Source organism: Pseudoliparis swirei, chromosome 16 (assembly GCF_029220125.1).
Source record: "Pseudoliparis swirei isolate HS2019 ecotype Mariana Trench chromosome 16, NWPU_hadal_v1, whole genome shotgun sequence".
In the NCBI taxonomy this organism is placed as follows: domain Eukaryota; kingdom Metazoa; phylum Chordata; class Actinopteri; order Perciformes; family Liparidae; genus Pseudoliparis; species Pseudoliparis swirei.
In genome coordinates, this window is record NC_079403.1 from 9916442 (window position 1) to 9944121 (window position 27680).

Consider the following 27680-nt stretch of genomic DNA (forward strand, 5'->3'; position numbering starts at 1 on the left):
CACCAACAACAACAACAAACCTGACCTTTTAGTACACAAGATCAACTAGACATACATGATCACCAACACCTGCTCACGTAGCTTTGAACTGTTGCTTTGAGCACATACTTTTGCTTGAATCAACACTCCTGGAATGTCTATGAAGGACCGACGCCTTCAGCTGCTCTCAGAAGGCCTCTGAGACCTTACGATAATGATGATGACAGACATGGTGTGATGTGGAGGGATCACACTCTGAACACTATTTTTGAAGTGTAAAAATCCAGAGGGAAGAGTGGACATAGCATAATATAAATGGCAGGTCTGTACCAGACTAGGGCAACACCCTCCACAAATCTGATCAGTCGAGGTGCAAGAATGCTACATAAAACCACAGCATTGAGTAAATGCATATAGTATATATCTACATATATACTACTATATTTTACTATATCTATATATCATAAAGCCCCCATTTAACACCATTAGATCAAGGTTTACATTGGACAAAATGCAAGCATCTACTTTGTGTCTGTGTTGAATTCCATCCATAGGTGTAGTTTCTGGCTGTGAGCTGAATGAATGTTTTAATGACAAACACTGTGTTGAGCTTGTCAGACCGGTGTAGCAATGGGTGTGGACTGTCGACGCACAAGAGCCTGGCGGGCTGTCATTGTGCACTGCGTGGGTCGGCTCAGTAGGGCAAACATTGGATCTTTCCCTACATTGGACGAACAGCTGAGTTTCTGGTCGGGATAACTCCTGTAAAATAGGTGGCACTACTCTGGAGGAGAGGAGGACTTGGCCCGTGGTGATATCATTTGACTGGAATCAGAATGGAGCCAAATGGCACAGCTGGGACTCACGGTGAGTTGGAGCACAGATTTATGCTGCCTTTTGAATTCTACTACATCCAAGAACTCGGTTTGACATCCAGAGTGGGGTGGGGAATATCTAGTATACTTAGGTTCATGTGATTGTTGGCAAAACAATTTGTTGTGAGAGGGGCTTGGAAGTGTTTAAAAGAAAAAATACATGCTTCTAACTATTTGTGCTGTTATATTTGTGGTTTCGGTGCCGAGATGAGGGTCAGATAAATACAATCCAACATGAATTCAACTTCACCGGTTTATTTATGCTTTTGACAGCAAATTTCACCCGAATAATCAAAGTAGCGTCGGTGGTTTCGTTGTTGTTGTCAGGACAATATCACGTTTCACACAAGAGCAGAAGACCAACCACATACAATTGTCATGTCTGGTCTATTGCAAACCAAGTCAGTTACAAAGTAACATAACCTAATAACCAGAACGCTTGTAAATAAAATACAAACATTTAGATGTAGAATTAGATTACAGTATACATAACTACCACTGGGTGGCGCTACTCTACAGCGCATTACTCAAAGTGTATTCAACTGACTTATGCGAGATTTTAGCCAACTAATTATTTAAAAAACAGACATGTGTGCAGCCAAGTCCACTCGTTTAAATAAACACGTTTAAATAAACACGTGCAACATGTATGTAAAGTTGAGCCTATAATGTATGTTGTATTCCTTAAAGCAGCGGTAGCCTACGTGAGACTCCTCCTCACTTCAAGGAAAGATTGAGTGTTTTTTTAAATTCCTTGAATGCGTCATGAGAGCAGATCTGAAGTGTCCTAACTCGATGACATTGAGATGTTTTAATAATACAAATAAAATGTTAAGACTGAATGGGAGGTTAACTTTCTATAAGCTACAGACTTTCTATGAGTCCTCGATCACCAGAGTGCACAGCTGGACGCGCACCGCTGCCGGGAGCATAACAGAGCAGCGGATGAGTTTAGACTTGTCCATGAGAGGGGACGTGGTGGCTGCTGCGCCTCCACACACTACACACATTACACCGGCTGGATATTTTTTACTGTAAAAAAAACAAAATTATAATAATGAAGTAGAGGAATAAGTTATTCCACAATGTCCTGTTTGCATACATGTTCGAAAAGGACAAAATCCGAGGAGCGAGCTTTCCAGGAGCAAGTAAAACGAGTAGCGCAGGAGAATGGAAAACGGTTAGGTAAGTTCCCCGAAGGTGGACCGAGCCTCACGTAGAATGACGCTCCTTTTTTAACAACACGGCGAATGTTTTGATAATCTGGATTTGAAAGGTGATTCAACATAAATCAGGGATCGAACTCGCAGGATACTGTGTTTGGGTTTCTAGGAGCAACACAGTGTGTGGAGCGGTAAAGGGGCTGCAGGCTTCCTCATTGCTTGGAGCGGTGCATTCTTTCTTTCTTTCTTTCTGTCAATATGGCAACTCGTAGGGGTGGGGGTGGGGGTAGTTGAAAATGGCATCGCACGCAATCTTTTTGTCCCTCAAAAAGGGGACAAACACAGGAAGGAGTTTTAACCTTCAAAAGAGCTGAATGGACAGAGGGGATCTCCTCTGTGGTGTGACAAAGAAATGTAGCAGCATATATGTTCATGAGTTCTTAGTCATTTTCAAAAAGAGGACATGCAAACTGTTATAAGGCTCTACAAAGCAAATCACACTTTGATAAGCGATAACCTGTTGCATCATATTGTTTGTTTTGCTCAACCTTTTCTGGACCATAAATGAGGATCCTTTGGAGCATCTGTTTCCTCAGATCTCAACCGGGGCTCCCTCCCAGGTAATGTGAGAAACCTCATCATTACCCAATCCCTCAGAGGCATTTCACCTTCTTCTTGGCCATCTTCTTGCCCTAGCTTGCCTCACAGGGTGTAGGCAACGTCGCATCTGAAACTGATCACACTGCAAAGAAAAAGGGAAAAGAAAAGTCATCTGACTTTCATAAACTTTCATAAACTTCCTTCAATTCAATTCAGTTTATTTTGTATAGCCCAAAATCACAAATTACAAATTTGCCTCTGTACACATCGAATCAGGAAAAACTCCCAAAGAAACAGAAGAAAAAAATTCACAGGGAGAAAAAAAAGGGAAAACACATTCAGGAGAGCAACAGAGGAGGATCCCTCTCTAGACAGAAGCAATAGCTGTCATGTGTACAGAATGAACAGTGATACAGAGTTACAACACATTAATGAATATGACAGGAATGTATGAATATTTAGTAGGCATGGACCACGATCCAGATTTCCATAATCCTTCAAATACACAGATAAGGGAAGTGTATGTTGCCGTTATCTTCTTATGACTAAGCACCTCTCCTTCCCGGTAAAGTAGATAACATGAACAAGGGGGTGACAAACAAGTAGAAGCTGCTACTGTACGCTGAGTCGATTAAACTGCTGACGAAGCAGGGGCGGTGTTGAAGCTGTCGAGCTGCTTTGCCTGCATGGTCCTCCGGAGGCTCATAAACAGCCTCTGTGAGTCTGTGGTGGGATATGGGGGGGAAAAAATGTCTGCAATGTTTGGGCCCTGCCCACGACCCTGACACAATCCCAGCTAAGTTTTTGTGAATGCACGTATCCTCAAATGCCCCTTTGCGTACTGAGAGGACGTCGATACACATTTTACAAAACTGCTCTGTATTTAAAAGCCATGGCTGACGTGATGTGCAAAGCTCAGTCCCACCCACAAACACTGACTAACACCAACATTACCTCACATCTGCACAGACAGAAAACAACTTGACTCAACATTGACCTGCCGCCATTATCCTGTGAGACTATTGTTAGCGTTCGGCAGATTCTTCCCAGTAGCCTAAGCCTTATTCAGCTAATTTATTCAGCTGAATGATAAGACACTCGCACTGTTGCATGGATCACTGGACTTTACACTCAGGTAATGTTACCTGACTCACATCTACAGGGTATTTTTAGACAAAAAGAAAGGAATATTATGAATAATGTCGACAACATCTTCCATTAGATAGAAATAAATGACATTCATACCGCACAAAAACAATTATTTTTGGGGAAAGCCAGATTTCAAAGCTAAACTTAGGTTGTATCGAGGGGCAAGTAGTTTATGTGTATAGTACCACACCACTGATTTTACACAATGGTACATTTATTCTATAAGTATACTAGCCTTTGAAAACAGTATAACAGTGTAATCCCTTCTGTGAGCTTGAACCTTAATGATCTCATCGGGGTCCGCTTGCTCTTGGAGACGAAAAGCTCAAAGTAAACGTTTCCCTTTCTTCCTTTGAGTACAGTTGGATTTGATCAAATGTAACACAAAATACGACGATCCGAGCAGTGTCCTGGCCTTGGAACGTCAATACAAATTATGTTATACCTGCGTTACAAAGTAGAGGCAGGAAGGGTCAAATATAATTGTTGGATTATGAGAACAATTGATTCAATGTTTTTGAAGCTTGACCCATAAATGTCAAATATCTGGACCTCCAATGCTACAACTTTGACTGGTGTTTTTTAAATCTCTCTCTCTCTTCATGAAAGTACAAAATCAAATCTAGAGAATCTCTTTCAGGAAATGAAGATCTTAATTTTCTTCGTAACCATGTCATAATTTCCCTCTATAGAAACAGCCCTGGCTATAGTGCATCTTACATATAGCAGTTCAATTGACCAGATTTGTGTCTGACCTCTACAGGTTTGGAGGGAGATCCAGATCTGCAGTTCCTGCTGGTCGGCGGGAAGCTGATCAAGATTCGCTCGAAGTCCTGGAAGAAGAACCGCTTCTTCAAACTGCAGGAAGACTGCAAGACATTGTGGTACGAGTCCCACAAAACATTCAGGCGGAAACAGACTTGTGAGTATCGCCTCTACATCGGTTCCATTTATTATTTGCACAAAGCTCAAACACAGTTCTACAAAGTTCCAGTTCCAGTGAGTTTTTTTCTACTTGGGGCAATCCCAACCCACTGTCTTTGTGAGCTGTTCATCTGTCCGCTATTATTCCGTCAACATAGAGTTCTCCTTTCAGATCTCAACAACAGCCTCTTGCAAACACACCCCTCAAATCCCACTGGTACTCCAAAATATGTGAGAAGTGGGGACATGGAACTCACACAGATTCTGCATACTACCGTGAGGCCAAACACAGGCTGGAAAATACTTGTTTGTGTGTGTGAGAGATTATTTCCCTCTGATTTCTGGTTTAGTCAGCCACTGTCTGGTGTGAATATGCATACGTCCTCCGGGCCTCTTTGATATCCCTGCAATCCTGGTGGCAGCGGCCGCCAGCAGACCTGATAACCTCTGGTCCCAGCCGGAGCTTTGCACAAACCATGAAAGACAGAGCAGTGCCCATAATCTTCCCCGTACAGACACAGCAGACACACACACAGGTGATATCGATCGGTACGGCCGTGTGAACGGTTCCGTGTCGAAGCTGATATTTAACACGACCAAACTGGCCTTGAAGTCGCAGGCATTTCCTTGTGTACGGAAATAAGCGTGCATGTTTTATTGTTTTCCTGTGGGCTAGAACTAAACAACCCATCAACTCGAAAGCACGTGTTGAGTTTTTTTTCTGATGCTTCTCCGAAGCAGAAGTTGTTTTGTTGCTACGGTTTGTTGTCTATGGTGTGGCTGTAAATCATCCACCGAGTGAGAGAAAAGCTCTGGACGACTTCTCATTCAACCCAATCGACTGTAAAAAGCTCCTGTTCTCTTTTTCCCACGCGCCATGACGGCCATTTGTCCTGATAGCATTCATACACGCACACGCACACACACACACACACACACACACACACACACACACACCCACACCCACACACAGACACAGATACACAAGCACGACGTACACACTGCCAGGGTCACATGAGGTGGAAGAATATAACACACATATCTCATGATACATCTCCCTTGTATTACTGTCAGTCTGCTATTTATCACAGAGATAAAGGCATTGAGAATTTTTTGCAAACGTATTAGTTCAGAATATTTTCAAACAATATTCATGGCGTCATATAACCGATTTGGTAAGTAGGCGGTTCTTATTTTGCGTGTCATTTTCAGCTGTTAACTTCCCACCTTGACCCCAAGCTGAATGGTTAACCTTAAGGTCTTAATTAAACGACAGTATATGAGGGCTATTGGAGGTAAAAAAAGATACAATACAAAATCGAAGAGCCGGGGAGTATTCAGTATTCAGAGTAAAAACTTAGAATTGCCAAGATTACATTTGTACATTTACGAGAAAAACGCTCTATTTCATAATGTAAGAATTATAATTCTTTGTGATGATAATGTCATAAATCTGCACGAAGTAATGTTTTTGTTGTTAAGAAACCACATCGCTTCACAAACACCGCCCCTTGCTGTGTGTGACGCCTGCAGTGGATGATCTAATCAAATTATACTTGTTATACTATTTAGAGCAATAACCCAGAATCTTCATATTATCACCAGAAGCATCCAGACCGTGACTCTGCCATGAAGTGGGCCGATTCAGAGGAGAACAGCATACTGTTTTAATACGCCGTCGTATCAGAATCAGAAACAGTTTTATTGCCAGGAATGTTAACACAAACGAGGAATTTTTTTTGGCGGAATAATGCTTACATTACCACACTGACATGGATGACTCACGACAAACGCCCTCTTCACTGCCCTCTTCTTTCTTTGAAGAAAAGAGTTTTGAAAGGAGCCGAGGGAACTTTAAAGTTGCACAATAATCTCATTGTAATACATTTCATCTTGTATTCAAGCAATGCCGGGCGTGGCAAGGGTGACATGACGTGGAGGGACTGAATTCTCAAAAACAAACTTCACAAAGCTGAACTCCTGTACAGTCAGTAACAATGGCCGCTCTTCACTCAGCCTCTGGGTGTAAAGGGTGGAAACACTGTGGTTATAGCCCAGCTTTAACATATGGCCTCTGAACTAAGCTTCTGGTGTTGTGTTAACAGGGCGGTTGTTGCCATTTGGCGTGATTACATCACCGTGCACGCTCTTCCGTACATTATGCTGCCCAACAACAGAGCAGGACCCCCAATGTACGGCTGAGAACAGGCTTTGTGTGCAGAGACCTTCAGTAAATGTCCTGTTGTTGATCATAGTATTTGATGTCTTGCCAGTGTGTGAGGCGAGCAGATCAAGTGAGGGATCAAACAAGAAATGCAGTTATCAAATCTCTGTGGAATGTGTTGCCAACAAATCCAAATGTTCAGCAGACAACCACCAAATGTCTGAGAGGACATCTCTGACAGCGTCTCTGAAACTGTTGCTCAGTTTAGTTTTTGGTAAACATGATTTAAGCTCAACCTAATGTTGTTATGTAGCATGTTTGGTAGTTGTAGTAAGAAATAACTCTGTTGGAGAAGATCCTATCTCACCACAATTTATTTCTGGATGAGATAGGAGATTTGTTTGGGGGGAAAAACGTATTTTGCATTCATTTTCTCAGTATATATTTACTATGAAAACTGTTTCTGTCATGGATTAAATAATGTAATGCAATAGGAAGGGTTCACTGGTTGTGTCTGTCAGTTTATTGTTTTGGTTTTATGGCTCAACTTTACAGCGAACAGACAAAGTCAGCGTCGAGCGGATATCGTGAACATATTGGCTCAAGATCGAGATATGATTTGGACTAAAAACAGCTAGGAACCTAAATACTGGTCTTAGAGAGATACCAAAAACACAAGTGACTGCTAATGTTGCTGTGTGTTCGTCAGATGGGTACATATTCAACTGTTGTGACTTGTGAGTGAAGGCCACAGAAGTGAGATATCACACAGAAACAGAAGCCTTCCTGGAGATAAGTTGTCAAAAGTGTTTGTGGCGCTCGACGTGGTTCGTGCTCACCAGAACAAAAAGTCTGCAGCCACAAGATAACGACTTGTCTCGGGCCGATTGTCAACTCGTGCTTTAAAGAGCCAAGTGGCACGGTCATCCTTGTTCCCAAATTATCATGCTGAAACTTCTGTATATATGATTCTAAAACGCCTTTAACCACTGCTAATGACATAATTGGTAATTCATTTTTAAAAAGCCTTCTTTTTTATTTGTACAACTGTTGTTGTTCTCTTCTAATAACAACTAAATTACAGGAAAATTACACATCTTAATAACAAAACAATGCAGGTGATGGTTTCTCTATAATGTACATATAGTAATGTAATATAAATGTTATCTGGTTTATAATGAAATACATGAAATTTTTTGGAAAGACAAACAATAGCTGAATTTAATGTTATTAGTAATCCATCATGTTAATTAGTTCATGGAAACATATTATTACTTGTACATTTCAGATAGGAACTTAAGAGGATGTTGCATGTCAAACTTGATGAAGTATTGTTTCTAGGTTTCTTTGTGGGTGCACTCCAGTGTTTTAAGGTACACTTCTAACGAAGCTCTTCCTCTCGCCAAACAGTCTCCATCGATGACATTGATTCCGTGCGCAAGGGCCGCCAGTCTGAGGGGCATAATAAACACACCCACAGCAGTGAGGAAGACCGGTGCTTCTCCATCATCTTCAAGGGCCGCAAGAAGAATCTGGACCTGATGGCAGCCAACGAGGGCGAGGCGAAACAGTGGGTCAACGGCCTGGAGAAGATCATGAGCAACATGCTCAACCTCAGCCGCAAGCAGAAGAGTGAGCAGTATCCTTGAGCTCTGGGTCTTCTCGTGAAGAATGTGTTTGCATACGTGTTTCTCAAATTGTTTCTCCTGTCGGACTCCTCAGAGGAGACGAGTGACTTCAACTGGACCGGTTTTGTCGTTTTGTTCTTAATTGGTTCAAGTATGATTCTTAAATCTAAATATCAGTTGGATAATCAACTGCATGCGCAAAGCAGACAAGAACGACGACAACAAGATGACCCTGAAGGAGGTGAAGCACTTCCTGAGACAGGTCAACGTTGAAGTGGACGACACTTACGCAGCGGACATCTTCAAGGTGGGTCACAGTGAGCCATCGCATCCTGTCGTGTTATCCATGAAAATTCATAGTTCGTCAAACTTAAAATCCAATATGTGTTTCGTCATGTCGCATAGCAATGTGACGCGTCCAATTCAGGCTCCCTGGAGGGCACCGAGATCAAGCACTTCTACGACCTGCTGACGCACCGGGAAGAGATAGATGTGATTTACGGCAAATACGCTCACACAGAGGGCCAGATGAGCGCCAACAACCTGCTCAACTTCTTGTTGAATGAACAGAGGGAGCAGGTGTCCATGAAGGACGCTCTCAAGCTGATTGAAAAATACGAGGTGGATGAGACAGGTAGGGCCAAGTCGTTTGCAGTTTTATATACGACACGGTGTTGAGAGACACACAGTCACGTTCCTCACGCCGTAATATATTCAACCGGGTCCGTCTCACCTCTGTCCACCAGCGAAGCAGAAGAAGTGCATGACCAAAGACGGCTTCCTGATATACATGCACCAGGAGGATGGCTCCATCCTCAACCCGGCCCACAAGCAGGTGTATCAGGACATGCACCAGCCCCTCAACCATTATTACATCTCCTCCTCACACAACACATACCTGATGGCGGACCAGCTCAAAGGACCCAGCAGCACAGAAGCCTACATTAAGTAAGTGCTTTATACTTTATACATGCTTTATACACACGGTACATACTGGATGTAACGTTACTTGAGTACAGCCTTTACCCATCATCAGAATCAGAAACAGTTTTATTGCCAGGAATGTTTATACAAACGAGGAATTTTTTTTGGCGGAAGGTGCAACATTTAGACATGACAAACAACAATCAACGCGACAGCAACAGTGAACTTAAGTATAAGATAAGATAAAGATAAAGATAAAAATAAAGATAAAGTGCTCGGACAACAAATAATGTTAAAGTGTTTAGGTGTGTGTTTCAAGTGATGTGTGTTTAAGTTAAAGTGCATGTTAAAGTGGCATGTGTGTGGAGGAGGCCTCCAGTTAAAGTGCATGTGCATAAAATGCACATGCACTTTAAATGCTTTAAATGCACATTAAATGCATTAAGTGCATTTAAATGCACTTTAAATGCACATTAAAATGCATCATGGCATTATGTTTACATAAAAAACACATTTACAGCAGTTTGTTGGACATATACATCGACTTTTTCAAACCAGATAGTCCCAGGTTCTAAACTTAGGAATGAAGTAAAGTCAAAGTATTTAATGTATATTTTTGTTTGGCTTTCCAATGTATCTAAACAACTAGAGCTTTTTCACACTTCTAGTAAAGGATTTAGCTATTTAAAGAAAGCCAGCAACCATCAGTGGGACAAATGATCATCATTAAACCAGAAGGGTGCACACAAGTTGAAGCAGGCGTGTGTCAATCCACTTAAATAGTGTCTGGTCCTTAAAAAAGTGCTACCTTGGGAGCAGTGACTTTAAAGGGGACAGGACCCAAAACCAACTCTAGTTTCCTTTGGTCGAAATGCACGTTAACTTCCCGTAAACGTTGTAAAAAGAGAGCTGGAGTGCAGTGATCCCTCCCAGGTTTCCATGAAGGTTTTCTTTCCCTGCAGAGCTCTGATGAAGAGCTGTCGCTGCGTGGAGCTAGACTGCTGGGACGGGGCGAACGGCGAGCCGGTCATTTACCACGGATACACACTCACATCCAAAGTGCTCTTTAGAGACGTCATTAAAGCCATCAAAGACTACGCCTTCAAAGTACGTAGGAATAATGAGGATCGCGTATCATATCCATCCCTGTTCTTCTCGCTCAGGCCTTTATGGAGAGCTTCACTGATTGGTTGTTTCCTTGGTTTCTCCAGACATCTGACTACCCAGTGATTCTGTCCCTGGAGAACCACTGCACCGTGGACCAGCAGAAGCTCATGGCCAATTACTTGATCACCATCCTGGGTGATGCTTTGGTCTCCAAGCCGCTGGGCAACAACATGCCCACCAACTTCCCCTCACCTGAGGTGTGTACATCTCAGCTCACTGGTTCCTTTTATGACACATTCACAGTCTTTAAAACTTTGCTCTCAATTAAACACCAAAGAAAGACCGCACCTTAAAATTCCACCTCTTAAATTAATAAACCACTTCACTTTCCGGTTTACTTTAATGAGACGAAGCTAATGAGATGAAAGTAAAACCCAATCCTCATTATGTGAGGACCACATGAAACCACGAGCACATAATCAAAACAGCCTCCGCTCCTCCTCTGTTTGAATAATGTGGTACAAAAGATCTTGAGTTTTGCATTTTGTTATCATTACTGACTGAGTGCTTAGAGATAAGTTGTTTATTAACTAATAAGTAGTCAATTGTTATCTCCGCCAGGCGTCAGCAGTCACCAATAACATTGGCTTTTCCCCCCCCCCCCTTTTCCGACACTCAGCAACTACGTGGCACTATACTTTTATATATAAACACACATTTGGTCGGTTTCTGTGCAGGAGTTGAAGCTAAAGTTCCTCATCAAAGGGAAGCGATCGAACAAACTGGATGCTGCCCTCAACAACAACAGCTTCACCGAGGAAGACACCGTGTCTGAGGAGGACGAGGCAGCGGACTGTAAGGAGAACGACCAGAAAGCCAAATCTAAGGTGTGCCAAGTGTTTGTAGTACTTTTTTTTAAAAACATGTCAATTTATTTCCTACAACAAAACTGAGCCGCTGTCCTTTCTTCCTTTTTAGAAATCAAAAATCAAACTTGCCAAAGAGCTCTCAAACATTGTCATCTACTGCAAGAGTGTCCATTTTAATGGCTTTGAACACGCCAAGGACACGCAAGCCTTCTATGAGATGTCCTCCTTCAAGGAGAGTAAAGCTTTCAACCTGGCTGAGACTTCAGGTGAACGTCACAACGTACATGTTCGAGTATGACTTCTCGTGAGCAGCGTGTTAACACTGTTTCAATGTGTTCTCGTAGCGACGGCCTACATCCATCACAACATGGAGAAACTCAGTAGGATCTACCCCTCCGGCTCCAGAACGGACTCCTCCAACTATAACCCAGTGCCCATGTGGAATGCTGGCTGCCAGATAGGTGCAGTCCCTTTGCTGCATGCAGAAATCCAGCACTAGTATATTAAGTGTTTGAGTAAAAAGTAAAGGTTTCACTCCCTTCTCACTTTGATTTGTTTTTTAGTGGCGTTGAACTTCCAGACTCCCTCCAAGGAGATGCACATAAACCATGGTCGGTTTCTGCCCAACGGGGGAAGTGGCTACATCCTGAAACCAGAATTTCAGAGAAGCCTGTCCTCTCAGTTTGACCCCAGCACACTTTCCAAAGGGCCCTGGCTAAAGAAGAAGACCTTTAATGTGATGGTGAGAGTTATTTTGCAGTTAAACCAGAAAGATAGGTCGCACCATTCCAAAGAACGAGCGGCGACGAAGGCCGACTGTTGCGTTGCCTCACGTCGCCGCTGTTGCACTTGAACGCGCTGCAAAGACGACAGCCAACAACTATCTATTCTAGCACGTAGGCGTTTGTTATTTCTATTCCCCTTCGTAGTTGTTTTGTGACATATATCTTTTTGTTTCCCGAAACAAAAGGTGATCTCAGCTCAGCAGTTACCGAAAATCAACAAAGACAAACACAAATCCATCGTTGACCCCCTGGTGAGAGTGGAGATCTACGGCGTCCCAGCAGACAATGCCAGCAAGGAGACACACCACATCGATAACAATGGTGAGCGTAACGCGCATACAGACACACAGATGTGGACGCGCACACACACACACACTGCTAATGTCACACGCTGAACAATAATCTCTCCCTGCAGGGTTCAACCCGATGTGGAATGAGCAGTTTGTGTTTGACGTCCACTTCCCGGAGCTGGCCATGCTGCGGTTTGTGGTGGAGGACTATGACTCAACATCCCCGAATGATCTCATCGGGCAGTACTGTCTCCCGATCACCAGCGTACAGAGCGGTAAGAGAGCTCCGACGGCCCCTGGAGCAGCTTCATTTAAAGTCATGACTTGTTTTTGTTTTTTACACTGATTTGCTGACGAAGCTAAAACTCACTTCCTTGTTTCCAGGGTATCGCCATGTCCCGCTGCTCACCAAGAGAGGTGACGTCATCTGCTCGGCCGGACTCTTTGTGCATCTCATGCTCACTGACCAGTAGGACGAACCTTCATGTCGGCAGCAGCATTTTTATAAAAACTCTTGAAAGGATCTTTGTCCAGTTTTAAAGCTAAACATAATTTAACTCAAGTATAAAAGAAGTGTCATATGCCAAGCTGCTGAGTCTCAGTTTCCAGTCATTGTATACTTTTAGCTTTAAAAAAAAAATGTTTTAAAGTAAGTTACAGAGTATTTGTATGTTAACAAAGAACGAGTGAATGAAGATGTTAATGAAAGAGCAGAATGGAAAAGTATTTAAAGAAAGTCACGAAACTGTATTTGCCAAATTGGGGAGGATGGTGGTACAATGACATCATTTCCTGAGGCTCTTTATACCTTCAGGATCATACAATATATTTCTCAAGAAATAGAAGTGAACTGTTTCAGTGACTCTTGATGCCTTAATTTAAGTTCAGTTAAACAGTATATAATAATTAAAAAAGGCAAATGTTTTGCCCATTGAAAGAGCCACGTGTGTCCGTTCCACAATGCTTGTCAAAGTTTTAACATCAAACATAAATCTGCTTTTAACATATTGAGCATCAATTCATGTTGTCAAGTCTTTAATGTCAAACTAATATTTTTAAATGATACTCGTCTTGTCTCTTATCTGCATTTGCACTGTAGCTCTCAAATAAAACCAGCAGAGTCCCTGATTCAAGCTTCTGAGTGTTTATTCATAATTAAGTGATTCAGCCAATAACAATAATATCCTGAGGAAAATCAGATCACGGAACAATTAGCATAACACATTGAAAGATATGGATAAATATAAAGCACAATAATTGCAAATAGTCTTAATTTAACTGTAGATTGTTGTTGATTTTGTATTTTTTATTACAATTATATTAAAAGCTGATTCTAACATTTTGAATCACTTTCATTTGGTTTATGTAGGAAAAGTCAGAAAAATACAATATTCAGGTGAAATGATGAAGGATCGATGTCGTCTTTCAGCCAACAGCTCAAATGCTGCTTTACTTCGTTTTTACAAAGAAGTTGTGTGAACAAAAGTGAGACTGGTTTGACAATGTTTCCTTCTCAGAAAAGTCCCGCTTTCTTCTTCAAGTCAGTCTGCCTCCAGCTCGGCAGACGCTTGAAGGCTGAGCGAGTCGTTCCGACCACGTTCTCAAACTCAAGATCAGAGAGGGCATCCTAAAACCAGAGGACAGGAAACAGTTAGGCTGACCTCTGCTGTGCTCTCTGAGGTCAAACACACTGATTATAACTGAGTCGCATCATCTTCAATCACATGGACACCACAGAGGGATGTTGTGAACGCCTCCTCGCATCTGGGCAGGCTGCAAAGAGACGGCGGTGACCCTTTGTCTTCGTTTTGTGTCATTTTTAAGTGGTTTTGCGCTTTTGTCAACTTGTACTAATTGTGTGTCTTTATGTATTGTTTTGTGTCTACTTGTTGGCATTTTATGTCTCTTGGAGTTGTTTTGTGGCTCTTTTTTCTCTCATTTTCTCTCTCTTTTTAGTTAATTGCATGTTTTCTTGTAGTTCTTGTGTGTCTATTTTTAAGCAAACTGAGTGAACAGCTGAACTAATTCTGTGTTTTTGCTGTACTTCATTTCAGTGAACTACAAAGGCCTTTGTATAACATGCAGCTGTAATAGTGCATGAACCACAAAACATATATTAATATTAGATTAGTCTTAATATTGAGTATAATACAATCAGGATCCATTGCAAAGACCGCGATCGGGGCATCTCTGATCTTAACTGAGATGTAACTTTCCAACAAGAAGGCACGTTCACAAAGCCTCGTTTGCAGCATTCACACGAGCACATGATGACTTCCATGATTCTTTACCCACCTCTCTCTGGCTGGGGTTCACCTTTTGCAGCTCACCAGGAGACTTGTTGTCGATGAGCTCCGGGTTCATATACATCCCAGAGCTTCCAGCAGAAGGGGACACAGTGCCGCCACCTGGGGAGGATGGATTGAAGCTCGAGGAGGGAGACATGTTCATGGACACAGAGTTCTGGGATCTCTGGGTGGACGGGCTGGTGGGAGTAGAGGGTCTGGGGGACAGATCACCTCCTTGGAACCGGTGGCCTGGAGGGGAGCTTGTGGGTCCTCCTGGAGCCCTGTACCCACCTCTACTAACCCCAACAGGACTCTTATTGGGATTAAAGTTTTGCAGATCCTGTAGACGCAGGATATGGGTGAGTGAAATCCTATTTTTGGTGGATTTTTACATGACATTTTGGCAAAAACATCAACATTGTAAATATTAATAGATTAGTAAGAATATTATTTAACACATAAGATACATTAGGCTTCAATAGATTTGTGATATGTGTATATAGATAGATAGATAGATATATACTTTATTAATCCCCAAGGGGAAATTTGTCGTCACAGTAGCAGCACCAATAAACTAAACACACAAGAATAAAAAATAAAATATAAAAAAACAGGGATGAAAGATATAGGAGTATACAAAGTAATATATTTAGTCAATTAATGAAAGGATTAGTATCAATCAATCACTTACAACAGTGATCTGTGAGAGAGATGCTGGATCACTCAGCTTTTTTTTCATCTCCTCATAGGAGTTGCCTCCCTGTGGAGAAGATCAATGAGCTTTGAAAATTCATAGGCATGCAGGGTCGTCTTCATCTTCAAACAATCCAGGAAATCATCCACATGCCTCTTTTCAATCATCTGTGCTCATGTGATGGAAATGCACATTCAAAATAGCATGAAAAATGATTGAATCATGCCACATTATTGTATCAAGAGTACTCTGGGGCCTCTCACTGAGATCAAAGAGCTCATAACAAACTCACGCTCCACTTGTGAGTATCCCATGCATTGAACCAGCCGGTGAACGTGGGCGGTTCATAACCCTGTTTGACAATGATGATGGGTGTGTCGAGGTCGCGGCCTGCAGGGTGAGTCCTCAGGTACTCCTGCGCGCTATTCCACGCCTCCTTGGTCTCATACTGGTTGGCCAAGTTTCCAACCCAAAAGAAAATCTGAGGTGTTTTAGAAAAAGAAGAAACATAAAGATAAATCCCTTTTAGTGCACTGTGAACTCCGTGTTTTTAATCAAGTAGCCTTTCCATAATGTTGTCAGACACTTAAAATAACAATCTCAGACACTATCGGTTGCAAAAACAAACACACTGATCAGTATAAATAGCCGATATGATTAGATTGAAAACTGAATCAGATGCAAATGTGAGATTAGTTGATGCATACACTAAAAGACTGAATTAAGATGGTTCATTTTTAAGTGTTCTTTAAAATAGACTTCTGTCCATCGTACCAAAAATAGTCCCCACTTTTCAATCACTGTAATTTGGAGAGAAAAAATTAATTACATTTTCCCTAATTTTATTTTCAAGAATTTATTTTTGAACCAACATGACATTTCTTTTTTTGTCTTTTATTTTGAGCTGATAAGAGATAATTCATGGAGCATCTGAATGATCTAATATGTTTTTGTTATAAATAATCACAAATAGTGTTTCAGCTTTCAAATCAACAAAAAATATATTCCATTTCTAAGAGGTAAACACTTCTTTAAATGAATATTAATGGTTACTGGTTGAACTGTTGTAGCCCTAAATAAGTTTATGTAAAACATCTTCTTGATATCAAAGCACTCTACAATTGGCTTAATTCTTTCTTCTAATTTCGAGACATTTTAAAAGAAGTAGGTTTGTATTTGAAGTGAGGGAGTGCTCTTCTACCGTCTTTCGTCCGTCTGTGTTCATGTGCATGGCATGATTCAGCTTGTCTATCTGCAGCTTTCTGTGCGAAAACAGGGTCTATGTTTCCACCTAGTGGATACATATTGATGCTGCACCCATGTTAAATAAATGACCTGATCCAATGGGCTAATGGATTAGGTATTTCTTAACCCTTGTGTTGCCTTAGGGTCATTTTGACCCGAATCAATATTACACCCTCCCCCCGCCTATGGGTCATTTTGACCCGATTCAATGTTTCACCCTCCTGTTACCTTTATATTTACTAACATATTTTACCCTTTGGGTTCAATTTGATGCCAGCAATTAAAACCTCCACAAAATTATTAGAATTAATATTGTTTTCCAAGTTTAAGTGTGAGGCACTTTATGTTTGTTTGTTGACTACCGAAAGAACACCGACATTAAACATTGAATGGGGTCAAATTAAACCTAAGGCGGGGGGAGGGTGTAATATTGATTCGGGTCAAAATGACCCTAAGGCAACACAAGGGTTAAAGGGGACACATATAAAAAGTCAACTTAATTTCCTTTTTAAAACTAAGGCCAATACAGCTGTATTTAGATTGATTAAAAACCTATACTGATGTATAAATTAAATCAAAAATAATTAATTTAATATCTGGAACATTTCACATGGTACAGATGGTACCTAAATTTACCCAAATGGCCAATTGGGAGATTCTGCGTGAACATGCCTCTTCCAAAACCCCATCCAACATTGCTCAGCTTCCTTTTATTATCATCAGTCTGTACACAGGCAAAGTCCAGATGTAGACTGCATCATTCCAAAGAGATAAACGCTCTAAAAGTGCACAATTTTGCAAAGCCTATAAATGAAATCTCTCATTGATGCTGTGTGTCCTTTTCATCTGCTCTGACCAGTAACATTCAAACGCACCGCTTAACAGCCTGAGTCCACCACAGCCTCTCACCTCCTCCCAGGTGTCCAGCAGCATGACATCCTCTTCGTCCAGGTCACCCTGAGCGTAGTCTTCCACCTCGGTCATCCTGAACTGACCTATCTGATTGGAGCATTCGAACAGCCGGGGACTGTGAGGGGGCTCCTCCACCTGTAGTCTAAAACAACACCGTCATTACAACACATCTGATATGTGTGTGTGTGTGTGTGTGTGTGTGTGTGTGTTTTTGAGTGTTTTTGTGTGTGCATATTCCACTATACTTGATAGAAAAATAATTCATGGAGATATAAGTGTAAACTTATTAACGTTTCCAAATATGATTAAAGAGCCTTTTGGACGCTGTTTGTAGTAGCTTTTTTTTTATAGATTAGATTAGAATAGATTCACTTTACTCATCCCAAGGGGGAAATTTATTTGTATACAATAGAATAGAGTAAAAAGAATAAGAAGATCTGGTTAGATGTCGATCGCCGTTAATATGTTGCTGCTGAACTATCATGAACAAGAAAACTAATAATAATATCACCCAAAAAAAGTCTGATTCCAAGGTGTGACGTCGCTGCTCTCTGTGCGTACCTCTTGTCACAAGCATAGGGCGCCTTTCCTCCCAGAGCAACCCATAATTCAGCTGGCTCCTGGCCCTCCATCACCACCTGCTTGTCCTGCTTGGACAGCACATCAGACATCGCTCTCCCCATCACCCTCTCATCCCCGCTGCAGCCCTGGAGACGCACAGCAGCCGACATCAAACAAACAGGGATTAGTGCGAAAAAGCCAACAACACAAACACAAATTCACATTTTCCTTTGAGGCTTTGTCAGCTTGTCGTAGCGTTCCATACCTTTCCATACCACAGGTAGCATATGTGGTTGGTCTTGAGCAGGAAGACATCGTTGGTGTTGAGCGACGCGGCCCTCGCCAGCACTTCAGTGGACTTGGTGTTCAGCTCGTTAGTCCCTCTGACCTGGAATAGCCGGGCTCCTTGTTCAGGGATGACCACCCCAGGTCGGCCCGTACCGCCCTAAAGACACACGCGCACACACGCACACAAACACACACACACACACACACACACACACACACACGTAATAGACAAGCAGGGATTTATAGAGTGGACAATGTAGGATGTATGTCTTTATGATATTTTTTGCAATTTCCCTTTGAGAGGTAAACATTTCGTTTTGTATTGCAGTAATAATTGTTCCAGCCCTTGACTACAATTACAAAAAAAACAATATAAAGACTTTTTTGCATTTAGGTATTTGTAACCAGCAAAAAACAAAAAATGCACCTCAAAGATGATGAGTTTTCCCTTGAAAATAGCAAGGAAATGGCGAGGCTCCTTTCCCATGACCACCCTGACCTGGACCGGGGCCCCATTGTACTTGTTATCAATATTGACGGCCTGGTAGGCGCAAGCTGTGATCTCATCTTTAGTGGCATGACGGCCCTGGTGCAAGAAACATGAACTCAAGTTAAAACAGAGTAGCTCTTCTCTTTTACTCATCAGTGCCAGAGAGACAATTATGAAAACAAGGAACAGATTCCTACTGGGATGATACTGACCTGCCACATGTAGAGTATGTGATGCCGCCGGTTTGATATTTCATATGTGTACAGCACCAAGTAGCAGTCTCCTCCGTAAAACTGTCCATAAGTATTGGGATTTACTTCGGCCACCTCCAAGTCCTCGATACGCCACACCTGACCCGGACGTGAACATTAACACACATTTCAATAATAAAAATAATTTTGATACAGATAATAAGTCCATCTATCAACTTGTGATTTTTGTAGTATATTAGCATCAGACAAAGTTTACGCACCTTAACATCTCCAGAGCCGTCGTCCACCATGCGCTGCTGTGCTGCCAGTTCAGGACGCGCGTGGAGCTCCATCACATCAAACTTCACCTGGTCCACCTTGGCTGTATGTACCCAAAGTATTCGGTATTAGGCAAATAAATAAATCAAAGAGAAAAAAATCATCATATAAATGACATTCAAACAAAATATCTTATGTTATAATGAAATTCTAAAAAATACATATTGAATAACAGCTGCTGAAATTGAAGACCTCTATGCCATGTTTTTGTGAAAAGAAGCAGGTCATGTATTGTGTTACCTATCTTCCCCACGCTGTAGGTGGTACCAAGACCCTGAGTTTGCCCTTTATCTCTCCAGGATTTGAACAGGTGCTTGAACATCGCGGACTCCCCTCCCTCGGTCATCACCTCCACACTGGTGCTGGACGGGTAGTTCTTGGCTTTGATGTAGCCCTGGTAGAAAAGTTTATAAATGATTGCTATTTAACTACAAAAAAGAACCATGATATTAAATAATCATAAAGCGTGATATGTATTTAAAGTTCACTCACCACTGCCCTGTTGAAAGCTTCTTTCCGCTCCTCCTTGGAGGCCTGTTTGCCTTTCCACACCATCACACAGGAGCCTCTCTGGTCCGCGATGTAACAGTCCTGTCAAAGGGAGAGGAAGAAACAATAATGCTCTGTGTAACAAACGGTCTCTAAGGAACATGTTCAAAGGATGAAAGGGAATTACAGAGGAGTGCAGCAGATCTTGGGTTAGAGGCTGCGTGGCCACTTCTTGAACCACTAGATTTCCGTTATTTTCAAAAACGCTGAGGAGAAAGAAAGAGCAGCGTGTGATTGATTGTGTTCAACATTCCCAACGCGTTGCAGCACTGATCTCACAGATCAAGAGGTCCTTACTGGTAGAGTCTGACGTTAGTCTTCTGCACCTGGTCAGGTTTATCATCAGGAGTGGCGTCCTTCAGCTGCCCGGTTCTTTGGCCGAGCACCGCCATCATGACTTTCATGAGCTCCGGGGAGTCCTGCTCATCTCCTCCCTCCACCAGGCCGATCTGAGCTCGACCTCCTCTCTCACGGTCCCGGATGTCCTGAGCCAACAACACTGCCTGCAAACAGACACAGATTATAGCTTCTTCTTTTTTTTGCATATGAAAACAAATATTAATGGTCACAGACTGGTCCAACGTCCACAGAACAATTGGGATCAGTTACTATGATGAAAATAGGAGATTTATTGCTGAGTGAGAAATAATCTAGAATTAAGATTTTAGGCTAAATGTATATCAGATTATTATTATGATTGTCTCTTTCATAACCCTTTTTGACTTACTTCTTTCCCCTTTGCTGTTATGCTTGTGGCTCCTTCCTTCAGTGTATGAATGGGTGAATGATTGTCAGGGATGCCGTATGTGTACAGATTGTAAAGCCCTCTGAGGCAAATGTGTAATTTGTGATAATGGGCTATACAAAATATAATGAATTGAATTGAATGTAGTGTAAAAGAGTTTTGAGTAGTCAGAAGACTAGAAAAGAGACTAGAAAAGCGCTATACAGGTAAGTACAGGTCAGTTTAACCATATATATGCATGCTAGGGCAATTCATTTGTTTTTGCAGGTATTATTTTCCATGATTATATTTGGAAGGAATTTGTTTTGAACCAACATCTTTTTAAAACATTTCTTTTACATTATATATATATATATACTTATATATTAGTTTTTTAGATGAAAATAAAGTCTCAACCCCCATGTGGGAAAGTCATTTTTGAAAGTGTTTTGTATTCCCTCACGTAACTCTTTAGTTTGTGAATCGCTGATCTTTTGTCGTGGAGGTTTACCTTGAGCTTCTCTCTCCTGTTGCTCTGAGGGCCGTTCCACTGCACGATGGCTTTCCCCATATCAAGCAGGAATATATCTCCATTGTTAAAGCTGTTCCATGACAACTCCACCTGCACACACGCACACAAACTTTAACACGATGGAGAGTTATTAACCTTTACACCTTTATTCAAATGAGAAGGACAAAGAAAACCAATGTTCGTCAAATATTAATTAAATACCACACAGTCAGAGCACTCGTCAGACAATTAACAACCACTTCGCAGCTATGGCAACAAGCACACCGTCATGTGTTTAAGTGGAAGTGCCGACACAGCTTGTGGTGTGGCCGACGCCTGTGGCAGCTCCAGTGGGAGGGACAGGGCCGGCAGCATTAATCCCTGTTATCGCCCTTCAAATTCTACTCTGCATACCTCTGCCGCTGTGACATGCTTCCTCCCTTTGACGTGCAGCAGTCGCAGGACGTTGTAGACGTTTGTCTCGACGTGCTGAAAACCTGAGGCCACGCCACCCTTCTTGTAGCTGTGGAGAGATCAGCACACATTACTAAAGTCCAGGTGTCATAAAACAACGATGAGTGTATTATTTTGTTAATTTTGCAATGTAACCTCAGTGTTACATAATCGTGCAGCGGAAACACAACGGAAAGGTTCAGGAAGGTTTTCTTTGCTAAACTGCCTCAACAAAACAAGCGTACTTGTGTCATAATGATTTCATGCTATGGATTACTGGTCATGTCTCAGGGAGATTACAGCATGCGTGTGTGTTTGTGACTATTTGGTCACCACCCCGTTCCAGTCCGCACACCAGATTTCTTTCTTTGACTCACATGAGGCCATTTTTGAAGTAGCTCCTGAACCGTGGAGACTCGTTACCCTGCACCTCCCTGTGCTGGACCGGACTCCCACCCAGGTGCTCGTCCAGCTGGGTGACGTAGATGGCTGCGGCCCCTTGCTCATCCTGAGAAGAGGACTTTCCGATCCAGTAGTGGACGTCAGCCGACTGGCCAGAGCCCTTATTCTGACTTATCTGGTGAAAAACCCACAGACGATGGAGGACCGACCGTTACACACATCCGGTGAAGGCATGTTCCAGTCACATGGCGTCACTAGTGTTGAGCCTACAGTGTTGTACTCACATTGAGAACAATGTAACAGTCTCCCTCAAAGAAGTTACCAAAGCCTTGAGCTGGAACAGGGACCATCTGCATGTTCTGAATGAGAAAACAACAAACATGTTGGATGTTAGACGCAATGAAAAATAAGACCTGTGTGAGCAGTAACATTCACAAACATAATAATCATATGATAGCTGTTCAAGGGCTGACTTACATTGATGGTCCATATCTGCAGGCCGGGCTTCTGGCTGACATTTCTAAATGTGTCTTGATTGTCATCACTCATCATTCTGCTGAACTGAAACAAAAAGATATGCTGTGTAAATTCATATCCGGATTTGTGCAATAAGACATATTTAAGGTATGTGAGGTGCAAGAAAAGTTATACAGAATTTTAAAACATCTTTGTGATGCTGAAGCATAATATCTAATATATTCAGATTCATGGTTAACGGTGGAATGTAACTCTCTGCCACTCTCAGCCACTTTAGTCTTGATTACTTTTCATGTTAATATTTAACTTTTATTGCTCCACAAATAATGTGGAGCAGTAAAACATGTGTGTAACACATATGATGATCTTATATAATAAAACCATAAAACACTGTATAAACGAGTTGCAATTAGTTCCGCACCATATATCAAATTCAACGATATAATATATAATAAGACAGGGGCCCAATACTGTATTAGCAAAAAGCCTACTTTTTAAGTATATCTTTCTAATATTTCTAGATTTTTACTTCAGTAATTTAAATGGTTTGATTGCATGACACAATAATAGCATAGTTTAACCTTTAAAAGTTGATATAGTGAGCTTAGCAAACAATGTCTTCTTGTTTACACATCCAGCAGATACGGAGAACTATTTTCATTCCTGAGGAGTTGTGTTTCTGGCTAAATGTAAGACCAATGCATTTCCCCTTTTTAGTTCCATTATTGAGGACATATTTGGATAATTAGCTGCTCAATGCTCCAATGTGTTCAATCAGGTAACTTAGTCTGCCATTTAGTTCTCAGCAGGTAGCGTAAAGTTGTTTTTTTGGATTTGTGCGACAGAAAAAGGCGCCCTGCTATCAGGGTGGATCAAAACATCGACCTTTGAAGAGCTCAGTAGAACTGAGGGGAAACTAGGAGAGCATGTTAATCCATCTGTACCACCACTGCTTGTGGTTTAACTGTATTAAGAGTGTTACAACCTTTAACAGCATATTATGAAACTAATATTTAATAGCAACTCCGTCAAGAAACCTCAACAGAAAAATAGAACATGTTTAAGCCTCTTCACTCCTCACTGCTCAGTTCCATATCACTGGAAACAGATGTTTCTCACGTGACAAGTGAACCATTTCAAAAGATTGCATCTGTGACAGCAACACACGTCTTTAATGAGTTGTCGTCTTGACACCGTAGCAACATACAAGTTCTGCAATCAGCGGCGCTTAAACACCTCTTGACTCAGATATCAGAAACAAGAGCACTGATGAGCAAACATCCAAGCTGAGCCGAGACGGTATACAGACTTAGTGGTGACACGTGGAAACAGGCTCTGTGGGACGCTGCCGGCGACGTTTCATGAATGCAAATACAGGATCTATGCATGTATGGTGTGATTGATGAATAGCTGGAGGAGCTGCGGTTGCCGTTATTCTCCTGGGAAATATACCAGCTATAATTAATCGGCTCGCACCAACTCTAATCTTGGCTGCAGGTGAATGAATGAAATGCCTGGCTGGGCAGTGATTGATGAAGAGGGTGGTCTAAGGTGAGGCAGATCAGGTCAGCTGTACAATACCAGGATGTTAACTTAACCACACCCTTTATTATTTCTATCAAGGCTTGGGTTTTTAAGTAATCAGATAAAAAGGGGTGACACACAGAGCAAACAGAAAAAGGTTTGAGATTTTAATAACACGATAGGGCTTGGGCTAAGGTTGCAAAATCCTATAATCTGGTAGCCTATGTGGGTCTGTGAGACCAAGTCAAACATTTTGCAACATCTTACATATAATATAATACATACAGTGTTGTGATTCAATATGCAGTTTTAAAGCAAGATTATGTCGCCACAGGTGCCAAAAGTAACAAGTAGCCTATGTGACCGTTAGTAGTTGATGCTTAAACATAGGCTACTGTAACTGTGGCCACATTAGCTCACATTAGCTCACATTAGCTCACATTAGCTCACATTAGCTCACATTAGCTCACATTAGCTCACTTTAGCTCACATTAGCTCACATTAGCTCACACTAGCTCACATTAGCTCACATTAGCTCACATTAGTTCACATTAGCTACCATTAGCTCACATTATTTCACATTAGCTATAGCTACCATTAGCTACCATTAGCTACCATCTGTGGTCAGACCAGACCCAGTGAGGATGTAGCAGCTTGGCAATGTTTTTTCATGTATTGCTTTTTTGGTGTTATTTCTTCATTCAGAAGTTACATAATTGCACTCTTAAGCCAAACTGTAAAGTCTGCTTAAAGCTATTGAACTTTTTGTTTTGAGAACATGCTTTTAATCTAATGCTTAGTTCACACTACATGACTAGGCGTGAACTTTCTAAAGGTGCGAGTCAAGAGACAGCAGACAGATTTGAGGGGGGCTTCGGACAATGACAGTGCAAGACCTGGGATGAGGGGAAACCCGGGGAGGGGTTGCCTCCCCTATCGGCTATAGAGCCTACCTGTGTGTCTATGTGATGCAGTGGCTGTTGTTGCTGGGCGTTGGATGTTTGCATGACTGAACATAACACGTAACACATTGACTAATCTACGCGGGGGGAACAGAAAGGTCTTGTGGAAACCAGTAATTACGAAAACATGTGTGCCGACTACAACTTCAACAAGCATGAGTACTCTACGCCGGTGACATAACGTAGTCTTTAGACACCTCACAGGGGATAGATTTTGTAGTGTGGCGTCAATGGTCCCTACACTTCCCAACCCCTACGGCTGGCGCCATTTCTTGGACCACACCTACTGTCAATCGTTACCTTCATTTTGATCACAATTTGAATGCATGTTGCACATTTGGAACGATATCGCGCTGACAAACCGATCAGTCCACAGACAGATATAAACATCTGTCACGGTACTCCGGGACCACATTTTGCCACAATGACACAAACAGACTCACAATGTGAAAACAAAAATAACAACTCGCTGTTGCGGCTGGAAAATATTCAAAGGAATTACTTAACAAAGGGGAAATGTTACTTTTAAAATTCTGCCGACAGACTAGAGGATTTGTTTTTCCGTTCAACGTTCATCATCATTTTTCGGATCCAAACATCGATTGACGGTTTCCTTGCGTTATCTGGGCAAAGGAGTGGCCACACCTTTGACTACTCCACATATCAAATACTTACTAAAATAACAGTTTCTCTCATTTTCATGTGATGAAATGATTCATTTTTGATAAAATAAAGCCTTTGATTATTGAGTTTACTATCTCACTTTCATCAAAAATAATTCCTTTATAAATTTTTTAAAACCCTGGAGAAGACTAAATCTTAATTGATTTAAATTGGATGACGAAATGGCGTTTGGCGTTGTTAGTTGTATAACATTCCGGCTGTCGTGACAACTCCCTGTTGGTAATGAAAGACAACCACCGCGCTCTGCAATGTGATCCGTCTCAAAATATGAAAAACAAATCATTCTGAAAAGATCAATTGAGCCCCATCCCGTGACAGGAAAGACTGGTTCCACCTCCATCAACCGCAGTGCCCATCGACTCAGCGACACAATGAGCTGTCAGTGCTCTCAATATATGCCAATTTATATGATGTAGGTTTCAAAACACAGCATGAGGTCTGTTTTAAAGACAATTATGATAATGAAGATGTCATCTTCCCCAAACTGCATGGTTTTAGATTAAGAAAATATATATATGATTGGAGATGGATATTAAAAACTATTGAAAATAGTCTTGAAAAGTCTCTCAACAAAACAAAAGAATGGATCTTACCTTGTGTTGGGTCTGGCGGAGAGAAGGCCTCGCTGTGACCTACGAGTTGTGGAGTTAGATTAGTGAAATTATGTATTTATGCAAGAAAATATCGCTGGTTTTCCCTCCTGTGTGCAAGCTGGAGTGAGTCTGGTAGGAAGGGCTGGATGTATTTGTCTCCGCGCCCAGGTTGGAACACACCTGCAATTTCCTGCCTCAATATTTACACTACAACCACCATAATACATACGCCTCTCCTCACATTGTTTCCCAGCCCCTTCTAAAATAAAGATGTTTTGAGGAGGAGATTGTGACTCGATGTAAGGAGCCAGACTTGCAGAACACACCGCAAAAGTCAAGACATTTGATAAAATCATCTGCAACACCTGAAATGAGATGAACTCGAGCTTTACCCGAGCTTCCAGCGAGAGTCGTGTTGATGTTCGGCTGAGCCCTCAGCACACAGCGGCCATTACAGGGTCCACTTGACACCAATTATTCATTCAGCAACTGTTACAACTGGCAGACGGGGGAATCAGATTAGAGGAGCTCCGAGTGGTATTGGAAAGGAACCAGAGGCTTTCTGTGGCTCAGTCTCCCACTCACACAGACACTCGAGAAGGAACGCTTGACATTATTGAAGGTTTACAGCTCTGGGCTTTGATCCCCCAGAAGAGGCTTTTGGCAGCGTGTGCTAACTGTTGTTGTTAACATGCTGTATCCAAAGGGATTTGCACACTTTAAAAAAAAGTATGAGACAAGAAGAATCTTTGCCGTGTGTGGATGTTAATCCATAATAAAACACTGCATTGAGTGTAAAGAAACAGAATGAATACATCGTGGGTGAGTTGCTTTTACCGCTTAGGATAACCTTGAAACTGATCTGTTTTAACTCTAAACATCAAACCCTGATTCTGCTTTCCCCCCAATCATTTTCAAACTGTGTGAACAATCTATAAACCTCTTCTGTTGCATGTTGCAGCCAGTGCATGAATCATGGCTGGGGCTCCCTGCTGATGTTTTCTGTTCAGGGATCCATGTATTATACTTGTCTTTGTTCCATTTAGTTCACACAATCCCTGCCAGGGAATCTGAAAACAGATTTGTTGTGCAACCACCCTGGAGTCCTTGTGAACAAACAGCTTCAAGTCAACATGCAGGCTGAAAGTGTTTCTTACCTTCGACCACGGCTTCTTATTCATAGATGCAGCCCTGGACTCCATGATGAAAATATGATAAATTCCACAACACGGTGAACTTCAGTTCCCACATATATGAGCGACGAATGGAAAATTTAGAAGGAAAAAAACACACCATAATAGTTCTTCAGGCTTGAACAATAGGCTCTGTAATAGCT

General features: G+C 41.8%; 2 protein-coding genes across 5 annotated transcripts; one reads left to right on the forward strand and one right to left on the reverse strand.

The window, feature by feature from the left end:
- Positions 1-676: 676 nt before the first annotated feature.
- On the forward strand, positions 677-13585 carry plcd1a (phospholipase C, delta 1a). Of its 3 annotated transcripts, none has more exons than XM_056433679.1 (15): positions 677-846; positions 4530-4688; positions 8265-8493; positions 8660-8789; positions 8888-9116; positions 9229-9430; positions 10369-10513; positions 10618-10770; positions 11251-11400; positions 11492-11648; positions 11727-11843; positions 11946-12124; positions 12353-12488; positions 12583-12732; positions 12842-13585. In XM_056433679.1, the coding sequence occupies exons 1-15, from the start codon at positions 816-818 to the stop codon at positions 12928-12930; spliced, it is 2256 nt and encodes a 751-aa protein (XP_056289654.1). In that variant the 5' UTR covers positions 677-815; the 3' UTR covers positions 12931-13585. The 3 variants fall into 3 exon arrangements, with proteins under 3 accessions (XP_056289654.1, XP_056289652.1, XP_056289653.1); XM_056433677.1 differs by lacking the exon at positions 677-846 and adding an exon at positions 1806-2039; XM_056433678.1 differs by lacking the exon at positions 677-846 and adding an exon at positions 3697-3752.
- Positions 13586-27659, reverse strand: vill (villin-like). Of its 2 annotated transcripts, XM_056433675.1 has the most exons (21): positions 27502-27659; positions 26345-26383; positions 22582-22665; positions 22389-22463; positions 22080-22279; positions 21664-21772; positions 21250-21360; positions 20312-20517; positions 20142-20220; positions 19958-20056; positions 19706-19859; positions 19408-19508; positions 19148-19285; positions 18873-19031; positions 18423-18602; positions 18158-18303; positions 17594-17738; positions 15732-15920; positions 15437-15505; positions 14753-15085; positions 13586-14084 (listed from the first exon to the last, which is right to left on the reverse strand). In XM_056433675.1, exons 1-21 carry the CDS (start codon positions 27544-27546, stop codon positions 13971-13973), a joined length of 2775 nt encoding a protein of 924 aa, XP_056289650.1. In that variant the 5' UTR covers positions 27547-27659; the 3' UTR covers positions 13586-13970. The 2 variants fall into 2 exon arrangements, with proteins under 2 accessions (XP_056289650.1, XP_056289651.1); XM_056433676.1 differs by lacking the exon at positions 15437-15505.
- Positions 27660-27680: the final 21 nt, after the last annotated feature.